This window comes from Capsella rubella, unplaced genomic scaffold (assembly GCF_000375325.1).
Source record: "Capsella rubella cultivar Monte Gargano unplaced genomic scaffold, Caprub1_0 scaffold_5, whole genome shotgun sequence".
In the NCBI taxonomy this organism is placed as follows: Eukaryota; Viridiplantae; Streptophyta; class Magnoliopsida; order Brassicales; family Brassicaceae; genus Capsella; species Capsella rubella.
The window spans coordinates 7163795-7175374 of record NW_006238919.1 but is presented as its reverse complement, the minus strand read 5'-3'; the positions used below and the strand labels follow the sequence as shown (position 1 = coordinate 7175374).

The window sequence follows — 11580 nt, the reverse complement described above, 5'->3', positions numbered from 1 at the left end:
TTTTAATCAAAACCCCATACACTCGATCAGATTGGTTCGAGTCGGGATATTCAGATAGTCGAGATTTTTAAAATTTTATCACCAAGTATTAATAACTCAATTGTTAAAGATGTTTGGCATACGTTTAGAGATTGCCGGTTCGAGTAACACTTGGACGAGACCATATAACATGCTTTGGTTTTGGATATGCGGGTATGTATGGGTTTCGGTCCAGAACCTCTTTAATTATTAATAAAAAAATAGTTATATCAAAACTAGCTGAATAAAAAATTGGTTCGAGTCATATTATGGATTAGGTTTAGTCTTGAGTTTTTCTGGTTAAAACCGGTCAAATCTAAAAACTAAGTAAAAATCAAGTCGGGTTGGATCAGCGGTTTTGGGTCGGGTATAAGTCACAGGCCTACTTCAAATAAAAAAATTCAATAAAAATGAAGTATTGTATTAGCAGGAAAGTCCAAATGGGCAGCCCAATGTTGCGGACGTCCAAAATCATTCGTTATATGCATGCGTCTTTGTAAAGATTCTTTGGAGTAATAATAGTTTCGTAAACTATACCGTTTTTGCAAGCTTGATCAAATGGTCTTTAAGAATAGTGCATGGACACACAACGTAATAACATCCCAACCTGTCTGTCACATTTGCTATATATGCACGACGCCTCGTGTTTGAACCTTACATTTTTAGCAAATGCCTAGGCTGTTGTGAGTTGTGACATGAATTAACTTCATAGCCAAATCACATAGCCCTAGTACTACTAGGCTAGTAGTAAAGAAAAGAGAGGTAACATATTATATGATCAAATGCATGAAAATACAAATGTAGAATTAGTAAAACAAAAAAAAAAACGAACGGAACAAGTGTGTAACCCTTCGAGTCAACCTCCAACTCTAAACGTGTAACCCTTCTCTCCCTTGCTAGTAAGTATGATGGATGTAATAACTATAGAAGTTTGACTACTATAGAAAACATTATCTATCTTTATGTTTTAAGATCATCAAATTAAAAGAAAACATATGATTTCTTAAAAAAATAGATTTTTAAAATTAACGGTAATAAATTTCAGTTAAAGCCGATTAATTTGGCTATTGGTTAATTTATAAATTAAATTAAACCAAAAAAACTTAATTTGTTCAAAAAAAAAAACAAATATAAATGGGTTATAGTTGTCCATACCAAAATGTTTTGTGTTTCAGCCCATTGAAAATAAATTTAGTCCAACACGACCGAATATAGTTATAGTTTTTCATTTTATCATTATAATCTTTCAATGATGGTTAAGACCTGGAAAAACCGCATATGTTTTAGTCCTTTTGGATGAGGATTGTTGGGTAATGAAATTTTAGATATTACATGAACATAAAAGTGGTGACCTAAAGCATGAATGCATGATGTTTGATGAAGTCAATATTAGCTTAATCATTTTCATTTGTATCATAAGTTAATAGCTGTAGGAATTAATCTGATCCTCTTATATTAATGAGAATTTTTGAGAAATATGAATCGGTAGAAGTGTGTGATTTTTAAACACCTAATTTGAACCACTATTCAAGATAAACAACATAATTTTTAAGCTTCAAAGATGACATAAAAAAACTCCCAACAACCATCATTCATCATCACTGATTTAATTTTGATATAAATTTGTTTATTATTATTAATATATATGTTTTAAAAATACATTATATGCTATCAACAAGTAGGCTTAGGAATATTACAAGTTTCTAAAACTTTGGGAGCAAATGGACTGCTAACAAAAACACTATATAATGGGTTTTTCATATAACCACACAAACATGACTTTTGTTCGGTTAGTTTGTCGCAACATTCTTTAGCCGGTTGGTTTCCTCCGGTCACTGCCGGTAGGCATGGCATCAGGTCCGTTGGAACACAAGATTGTGCAACTACTCCATTGAAACCTCTAGGAGATGACATGGAGACAATCACTAATGTAATGACCATTACTGCCATGAACTTCATTTTTGCTTTCGATTTTTTCTTTGTTTCTAAGTTATATATGTAATTGAGATTTTTGCTTTGTAGATTTGAGGATAGTAAACTTCTTATATATATATAAGATTAACTTGGTTGTAACAAGTAAAGTTGGTCTTATCTTATTCAATACACTTAACCATTTGGCTATCATGCAGGATAAAGTGAAGGTCATGACTCGTTTTCCATAAGTGCTCACACATATGTTGAGTGTGTAAGTTGCATATTGATGCATCCGTTAAAGTGTAAAGAGAATTTTCCAAATGAGAATCATGTGACTCAAGAAAAAGTGAGAAACTGTTACAGAAATTTAAAACCAGAAAAGAGAGAAAAAAAAGTAGAGAAACTGTCATATAAATCTAAGATAATTTAATGAATATGTTATGGTGGAATATAGAGATTCTCTCTTTTTACATTAGCTCACTTTTCTCTCTTTTTTGTTATTTTTTTTTTTCATTTAAGAGGGTGTTCAACTTTCAACTTAAATGATTTGAGATTTTATACAATTTTGATAATTCGGGGTGAATTTAGGGGTATTATAATGATTGATTTTTAAATTTGCGTAAATCCCACTTAAAAGCATGATATTTAGATTATGTATTTTAAACTAAAGCAAATCTTCTAAAATCCTTTAAAGTCATTAAACATCTAATCATCAAGATGTTTCAATGACAATGAATTTAAAGTAAACTTTTAAATCACTTGTTTAATAATATTGGATTTCATTTTATTTAAACTCTTTTTTTGTAAAAAAACATGAACTAAACAATTGATTTTTATATATTTTTAGCATAAATCATTGAATTACTTGATTAAAGACACTTTTACAATATAACATACCAAATTCCGAAAAGAGTATTAGTCAAAATTTCTACTAAACACAATATTTTCGACGTCGTTGGAAACATATGCTTAGGAATGTTATTTACTCGAAATTTTGTCAAGAGTTTCTGCCCAAATATGCATGTATAAATTCGTCGAAAAGTGACAATAAATTAGTTGGAAATCTTCCTACAATATGTCGACAATATTTTGCGACGAGCTATATAGTCGGATATTTCTTATTATTTCCGACAATTTTTGTGTTTAGTTACGGTGGTTTTAGTAGAAAATAAATAAGAAAATTCTTGATATGTCTGCTTATGAATCAGGAAGCTTTCCAAAGATTACGATATACAAATTTTAACAAGTTAATAAAAATATTTAACTATATTATTCATTAAAATTGTAAAAGTAAGTATTTATGAAAAACTTTACTTCTTTAGGAAATCAATAGGTCGACCGACCATGGATTTCATCTTTTTTCTTTCATTTTCTTTTAAATAAAAATTTAGACTCTCATATCTTTTATTATAACTATTCAATTCTTTCTATAATTTCCACTTACAAATAGCTTTAGCTTCATAAAAAATATTTTAAAAGATCGTGATTTTATTAAATCTGAACTCTGAAAAAAATAAGTTATACAAAAGAGCTTGGTAAGATTTTCATATTTTTTTTAGCCGGCAGATTTTCATATTTTTTAAACAGTTAAATTGATCACTCTCACAAAATTAATATATAAATGTAACTAAAAAACTCCCTTAAAATATTTTGTTGAACTCGTAACCTAGTAAGATAAATATAGAACAAAAATGATGTAAAAACGTGTTTTGTTGAATGTTGTCTTGGGTGATGTATGGAATACAATAAACTCCAAATCATATCATAATCATTCATCATCAATAACTCACTATTACATAATGATTTCTTTCAATACTTTTTATTAACTATTTTGTCACCATTAGACTTTGTTTAGGAATATCTAAAACTTCAACAAGTAGGATAAGGAATATTACAAGCAGTTAACGTCTTACGAGCATTTTGTGAACTAACATATGAACTATACATCGGATTCTTAATATAAGAACACAAACATGGTTCTTGTACTTTGAGTTTGTCGCAACACTCCGTAGATGGTGCTCCTCCCGAGATCATTGCTGGTAAGCATGACATTAGGTCCGTTGGAACACAAGATTGTGCCACTACTCCATTGAAACCTCTAGGAGATGACATGGAGACAATCACTAATGTGATGACCATTACTGTCATGAACTTCATTTTTATTGCTTTCTATTTTGTTTTGCTTTTGTAGATTTGAGGATAGTAAACCTCTTATATATATAAGATTTAACATAGTTGTAAAAAGTAAAGTTGGTCTAAAACTTAACCATTTGGCCATCATGCAGGATAAAGTAAAGGTCATGACCTCATTTTCCACAAGTGCTCACACATATGTCGAGTGTGTAAGTTGCATACTGATACATACGTTAAAGTATAAAGAGGATTTTCTAAATGAGGAACATGTGACTCAAAAAAAGTAGAGAAAGTGTGAAACTGTAAAAAAAAGTAGAGATGTTGTCATATAAATCTAAGATAATTATTGCCAAAAAAAAAAAATCTAAGATAATTTAATGAATATGTTTTTAAATTATCAAAATTACCTCAATTAATTATGTCATGGTGAAATAGAGATTCTCTCTTTTTACAGTAGCTCACTTTTCTCTTTTTTTTTTTTTTTTTTTTCATTTAAGAGGGTGTATTCAACTTTCAATTTAAATGATTTGTTTTTTTTTATTATTATTACAATTTTTGTATGTAATATGGGGTGATTTTAGGGAAATTATTATGATTCATTTTTAAATCTTCTTAAAACCCACTTAAAAGCATGAGATTTAAATTCTGTATTTTTTTAACCAAAGCAAATCTTCTAAAAACTCTTTAAAGTCATTAGAATCCAATAATCAAAATATTTTCAATACCAATGGATTTAAAGTAGATTTTCAAATCACTTGTTCAATAAAATTGGATTTTATTTAAACTTTTTTCAAATACATTAACTAATAACACTAGATTTGTATTCTTTTAATGTATAAATCATTTAAATGCTTGATTAAATACACTTTTACAAGTAAACATAAAAGCCAAATCTCAAGAAGATTATTAGGAGAAATTTCTTCAGAACACAACATTCTCGACAAAATTCTGACTAAAAGAACACCATTGGAAACATATGGTAGGAAGTGTTTTTAACTCGAAATTTTGTCAGGAGTTTATGTGCAAATATGTAATCTAAACTTGTCATAAAAAGGGCAATGAATTAGTTGGAAATCTTCCTACAATGTTCTCACAACAAATTACGACAAGCTATACAGTACATAATTTCTAATTGTTTTTAATAATTTTGTGTGTGTTTAGTTACGGCGGTTTTAGTAAAAAAATAAGTCGTAAATTTTTGACCAAGTTTTAACGATCTTAAACATTGTGGTCTCATTAGAGAAGTTTAGGAAATTAGTCAGAAATATCCAACTGGCCTATTTTTTATTTTTTTACAAATTTTTTAACCAAACTTTTTAAAACGAAAAATAATAATTAATTACAAGGGGAATTTATATAGTTCTTAAAATATAATTTAAAATTTAAGATAATTAATAAAAATCAAAATTTCTACGATTATAAGAACATTCAATGAAAAACAAAAAAAAACTAAGTAGCAAATTAAAATAAAAAATTGAAGTCAGGGCTCGAGGAGCTAGGTTGGGTTTTTTCCTCGACATGGTGGAACCAAAAAGGTAACCAAATCATGAAGCTCCCCAATCAATTAAGCTATACAAATTTTAACCAGTTAATAAAAAATAGTGTAAAACATGTTTTGTAAAATGTTGTCTTGAGATCAGTGTGGACTATACTATAAACTCTCAATCATATCATAATCATTAATCATCAACACAACTCACTATTACATAATGATTTCTTTCAATACTTTTTATTTTTATTATTAATAATTAACTTTTTGTTTTTATAGGAATATCTCAAACTTCAACAAGCAGGATAAGGAACATTACAAGCCGTTAACGTCTTACGAGCATTTGGTGAACTAACGTACGTACTATACATCGGATTCCTAATGTACGTGCACAAACATGGTTCTTGTACTTTGAGTTTGTCGCAACACTCCGTAGATGGTGCTGCTCCTGAGGTCATCGCTGGTAAACATGAACTAAGTTCGGTCGCAGAACATGTTACATTAACCACTTCTTCTTCAGAACCTTCGACCACGGTTGCTCTTATCGAAGCTGGAGACGCCATGGCACCAATCACGAACACGATGAACACTACTGCCGTGAACTTCATGTCTTCTCAACTTTGTGTGTTTGTGATTTGTTTTTGTTCTTGAGGATGGTGAATAAGAGTTTATATAGAGGTGTAGTTGTAACGTACGATATTTGAAGACTCTTGTCTTATTAAGAGATGTTCATACATGTGGCTATCATGCATAAGGACGTCGAACGTGTCCAGCATTTGTATCGCCCGTTAAAGGTTATTGAGCTTATTAACAAATGTTTTTAATTTGAATATACGTACACAACTTTATTCACTAAAAAGTATATTTTAAGAATATTATTTTATTTAAACTTGTAATTATAGAAAAAGTTAAATAGGTCTAATTAGAGTACATATTTAACCTTATTTATTAAATGAATTTTATCAAAAATAAATAGCTATCTATTTATGTTTTTGTTTTTGCAAATAAACCCTTCAAATCACCATTTTTATAATTTTAGCTTCTAAATTCAGAAATTACAATTCATTCCCGCAAAATTGAAAAAGATACTCAATATAGCATGTTGTCGCTACTATATGCTAATAAAAGTTTTTGAAATAATATATTAAATCGATATCCTTGTGACGAGTAGTTTAAATCTAACTATAAAATTTAAAACACAAATTGTATGTGATCGTTAAAACAAAAAAAAAGAAAAAAATTCTATTGAATACTATTGATGATTATCTATTTAATTAGACTCTTTTATGAATTTCATATCTTAATATAACTAAAACAAACACACACAAAAAAAAAATTTATTGTTGAATACATAAATGGCTATCTATTTATTTTATGTTAATTTCAATGTTATATAGTTTACAAAAAAATAATTTTATATGAGTCAAGAAAACTTATTTAGTTTTTAAAATGTGTCTGAGCCCGGGTTCGAACCGGGGACCTCTAGTGTGTGAGACTAGCGTGATAACCGACTACACCACCCAGACGATTTTGTAAAAATATTCAAATTAAATTGTTTTAAAATTAGATAAGTGTAAGAAGTGAGTTTTAGTGATTCTCGCCATTGTTGATGCTACTTGTTCTGTCCTCGTCCTCAGATTAGTGTCCCAGAAGAAACAAATCTGTCATAATTACTCCCAGGAATATCCAAAATGATAACAACAAATCAAGCTTCACCTTCTTCTTCATCATCTCTACCATTTGTTTCCTTCTCCACTCACTGGTACGTTTGCTCAAGTTTTATGCCCATTCATAAAAAAAATTGAAATTTTCAAGAAAAGTTCGGATTTTTTTGTTGAAATTATTTCTGGGTTTTGTATGTATTTGAAGATTTGAGATGGGTTTGCTTTAATCTTCGTTTTGGTGATGTAAAGATTGAATCTTTTTTGTAAACAGTAAACTTCAGTTGTTGGTGGATCTGTACAAATCAAGAAAGGAGCTTTGTAAGTACAAAGAGAGACGAAGAGATTTGGAGTCTGCGATAGCAAGAGCAGAGCTCACCATTGGTTAGAAAGAGGTCGAATTATGGAAGCGTTGAGGGTCGAGGAGAAGTATGTGGAAGTGATGAGAGTTTTGGAAGCTGTGAAAGAAGAAGTGAGTAAGGTGAAGCTTGATGTAGCATATGTATTGGGAGAGAGAAGTGCAGCAGAGAAAGAAGTTGAGGAACTGTTGTTAAAAAGAGAAAGGGGATTGAGATTGTTGGAGGGTCTTAAGAAGGAGATTGAGGTGGTTAGTGAGGAGCATTTGATGGCTGAATTGGGAAAGATTGAGGCTTTGAAGGAATGTAAGGAGATTGAGAGGCAGAGAGAAGGGAAAGCTAAAGAGGTTTTGGAGTTGTTGGTGGAAAAGAATAAGAGAATCAAGGAAATGTTGGAAGAAGCTGAGAGATCGAAAGATATTGAGAAAGAGTTGTATGAGACGAGTTCGGATGTTGAGATGTTGCAAATACAGCTTAAGCTTGTTGAGAAGATGGAGAGGAGAGTACAAAGTAGAGACAGTAGTATGTCGAGATCAAACCGCTCTTTTGAAAGAGGGAAGTACAATTTATCGGTTTTGAAAGAAGTAACAGAAGCAACTGAAGCTAAAAAGAAAGAACTTGGTTCTGTTAATGCAGACCTCTTCAGGGTAATGACAGTAATGGAAGCGTTGAGGAATGAAATTACCAGTGCAAAAGAGGAAACATTTCGCCTAGAAAAAATCTTAAGGAAAGATGATGTTAAGATTCAGAAACTCAACTCGAAGATGGTTATGGCGAAATCGAAGTTGGAAGCAGTATCTATCGCCGAAGAAAGAATTAGCATGCTTGCTGACAGTTTAGTTGGTTCTCTTGAGAAGTTAAGGAAAAATAGAAATGCTGCAAGGAAAGAGGAGCGTCTTCTCAAAATTGAGAAGACGGTTACAAAGGCTGAAACACAGAAAGCTAAAGTCGGTATAGATGATATGGAGAAAGAGATTATTTCCAAGTTAGATGAGCTTGAGGATGCAAAACGTGCAGAGGCTTTAGCGCTTGAGAGGCTTGAATCTCTTATAGAAGACACAATGGAGAGTCGTGAAATAGAGTCTGAGCATTGTTCAACAATCACAATCTCGAGGTTTGAGTACGAGTATTTGACTAGACATGCTGCTCTAGCAGAAGAAACCGCAGAGAAAAAAGTCGCAGCAGCAGAGGCATGGGTTGAAGCACTCAAAGCTAGCACGAAAGCAGTTTTGATGAAGACGGAAACTTTGATCAGAGAAAGTGGAATGACGAAAGTGGAAGAAGAAAAAGAAGCACTTAAGATGAAAAGGTCATTATCGACGAAAAGATTGGTCGAAGATGAGATTCAGAAGTTTAAGCAGAACCCGGAAGCCGAAAGCTATCTTTCTCCTAAACCAATTGGTAAATCCACGCCAATACAACGAGGGAAGCCTAGAAGATACTCATCTGCAGGGACTCCAACTTTCTTTGTAATCAAGAAGAAGAAGAGAGTTCCAAACTTGGCCAAGTTTTTTAGCCGGAGAAGCTAAAATAACATATCATTTTGACTTATGAGAACCGATTGTATTTGTTGAAATGCCTTAGAAGTAAATCCATGAAATGATTCATATTCTTGTTCTCTGTGTAGAAAAGATCAAGACACCAAAGTGATTGATCTTATTCCTTTTGGACGGCACTGTGAAATCACAATGTGATAACTTATTATCAATGTGTAGGCACACCATAACTTTTCATATCCCAGTTCATGGCTACTTGTTTGCCACCTCAAAATAATGGTTGCCAAATTATAAAAATCTCACAGCTTATAACAGGGGAAATTATGTGTAAGCAGGGCCGGCCCAGAGCTAAAGCTCATAAAGCACAGGGTTTAAGAAGCAATATTTATTTACAAACTATTAATTGTTTAATGGTCCAGTGGGAAAAGTCTCTTCGGATTTTGCTCATTGTCTCAAGTTCGAACCTATTGTAGACAGTTTTTAGCATTTTTTTTTGTTTTAGTGCTTTGTTAGTTAGCAATTTTTTTTTTTTTGCTTTAGGCATATCAAAAGCTTGGGCCAAAAATAATATTTTATATAAATAATATTTAAAAGTATTTAAATACTATTTTTAAAAGAAGTAACAGAAGCTACTGAAGCTAATATTTTTTACTTCTTTCAAGCTTTTGATATGCAAAAAAAATATTTAAAAATAAGATTTAATCATGATAATTAGTATTTTATATAATCAATAATAAAGAAAATAATATTTATTATGTCTTGAAAGAGATTTTTAACAATTTTGATATAGTAAAATATTAGAAATACACTCTATCAAAAAATAATGTGTCTATATATACATATATTTTGAAATTTTTTACCTAATTACTAATTTATAATAGAGAAATTGATACCAATAACCTTTTTATGATACCCTCTTTTAAAAATACCCTCTTTTTTTACCATTTTCATTTTTGCCCTCTCTTATTTTTTAATGGCTATTTTACCCCTATTTGAAAGAATATTCTTTCCCAAAGGAAGGAATATTCTTTCCAAAAATTTCCCCCCCAAAAATTTCCCGCCAAAAACTTTCCCGCCAAAATTTTCCCGCCAAAAAAGTTTCCGAAAAAAATTTTCCCGCCAAAAATTTTTCCGAGAAAATTTTCCCGCCAAAAAATTTCCGCCAAAATTTTCCCGCAAAAAAAATATTTTTTCAAAATTTTCCCGCCAAATTTTTTTAAAGGGTTTACAAGATTTTTTAAAGGGTCTTTTAAAGGGTTTACAAGGGTTTTTAAAGAGATTTACAAAAGTTTTTAAATGGTTTTTAAAAGATTTGTAATGGTTTTTAAAGAGTTTTAGAAGCCTACAAAGGTTTTTAAATGGTTTTGAAATGATTTACAATGGTTTTTAAAATTTTTATAAGTTATAACAGTTTTAAAAGAATTTACAAGAATTTTTAAAGGATTTTAAAAAATTACAAGGATTTTTAAAGGTTTTTTAAAAGGATTTACAAGTGTTTTTAAAAGGATTTAAAAGTATATTTAAAGGCATACAAAGATTTAAAAATAGTTTTAAAAGATTTACAAGAAGTTTACAAAGGTTTTTGAAGGGTTTACAAAGGTATTACAAGTTCTTTAAAATGGATTTTAAGGATTTACAAGGGTTTTTAACGGGTTTTAGAAGTTTACAAAAGTTTTTATTAAATGATTTATCACGGTTATAAGTGATTTAAAGGGATTTACAAGTGTTTATAAATGTTATAAAATGATTTACAATGGTTTTAGAAGGTTTACTCAAGTTTTGAAAGGTTTTGGATGACTTTTAAAAGATTTACAAGGGTTTTTAAAGCATTTTTTAAGGGATTTATAAATATTTACAAGGTTTTTTTAAAGAAATTGCGGAAAAATTTTGGCTGAAAATTTCTGGCGGGAAAATTTTTGTCGGAAAATTTTTGGCGGGAAATTATTTTTGGCGGGAATATTTTTGCCGGAAATTTTTGGCGAGAAAACTTTTGCCGAAAATTTTTGGCGGGAAAATTTGGCGGGAAATTTTTCGGAAGGAATATTCTTTTTGTTGGAAAGAATATTCCTTTTTTCATCATAGGTTATAATAAAAGAGGGTAATTTAGTCATTTTGTACATTAAAGAGGGTATTTTTGAAAATGAACACCTAGAGAGGGTATTTGTAGAAGAGGGTATCATAATAAAGGTTAGTTGTGCAAATCTCCCTTTATAATATTGATGGAACCATATATCTACAAAAGATTTTCAAAAAAAAAATATTATCTTATTATTTTATCGAAATGTGTCTAAAATTACACGGGTCCCAACTTGGGACCGGAGAAGTTTATTAATTTATAGAGAGTATTAATTTATCGAGTATTAATTTATAGAGGTTTTTAATGTACATTGGTGGTATTAAAAGTATAGAGAAAATTTTTACAAAAAAAATAACTGAAAATATTGGAAAATAAATAAATGGAAAGAATATTTATTTATTCATTTTTGATCATAGATACAGAGAATTATTTATAT

At 30.2% G+C, this 11580-nt stretch overlaps 4 protein-coding genes and 1 non-coding gene across 5 annotated transcripts; 1 reads left to right on the top strand and 4 right to left on the bottom strand.

The window, feature by feature from the left end:
• Positions 1-1628: 1628 nt before the first annotated feature.
• On the bottom strand, positions 1629-2038 carry LOC17887279 (non-specific lipid-transfer protein 2). Its single transcript, XM_006292855.2, has one exon. The coding sequence runs from the start codon at positions 1975-1977 to the stop codon at positions 1690-1692; it is 288 nt and encodes a 95-aa protein (XP_006292917.1). The 5' UTR covers positions 1978-2038; the 3' UTR covers positions 1629-1689.
• Positions 2039-3745: 1707 nt separating this feature from the next.
• LOC17885770 (non-specific lipid-transfer protein 2) lies at positions 3746-4129 on the bottom strand. The gene has a single exon (XM_006292819.2). It carries the CDS (start codon positions 4087-4089, stop codon positions 3802-3804), a length of 288 nt encoding a protein of 95 aa, XP_006292881.1. The 5' UTR covers positions 4090-4129; the 3' UTR covers positions 3746-3801.
• Positions 4130-5765: 1636 nt separating this feature from the next.
• Positions 5766-6213, bottom strand: LOC17886915 (probable non-specific lipid-transfer protein AKCS9). The gene has a single exon (XM_006292366.2). The coding sequence runs from the start codon at positions 6160-6162 to the stop codon at positions 5848-5850; it is 315 nt and encodes a 104-aa protein (XP_006292428.1). The 5' UTR covers positions 6163-6213; the 3' UTR covers positions 5766-5847.
• A 793-nt stretch (positions 6214-7006) lies between these two features.
• On the bottom strand, positions 7007-7080 carry TRNAV-CAC. The gene has a single exon. It is a non-coding gene; the product is annotated as a tRNA-Val (tRNA).
• Positions 7081-7208: 128 nt separating this feature from the next.
• On the top strand, positions 7209-9275 carry LOC17886440 (protein PLASTID MOVEMENT IMPAIRED 15). Its single transcript, XM_006292577.2, is given in 3 exon segments — positions 7209-7316; positions 7490-7598; positions 7601-9275. Coding segments are annotated over 3 exon segments (1680 nt in total). The 5' UTR covers positions 7209-7245; the 3' UTR covers positions 9101-9275.
• The last annotated feature ends 2305 nt before the right edge of the window (positions 9276-11580 follow it).

Excerpts from the sequence above, each read along its gene's own strand:
- LOC17887279 (XM_006292855.2), bottom strand. The coding sequence starts at position 1,977 with ATGAAGTTCATGGCAGTAATGGTCATTACATTAGTGATTGTCTCCATG.
- LOC17886915 (XM_006292366.2), bottom strand. The coding sequence starts at position 6,162 with ATGAAGTTCACGGCAGTAGTGTTCATCGTGTTCGTGATTGGTGCCATG.
- LOC17885770 (XM_006292819.2), bottom strand. The coding sequence starts at position 4,089 with ATGAAGTTCATGACAGTAATGGTCATCACATTAGTGATTGTCTCCATG.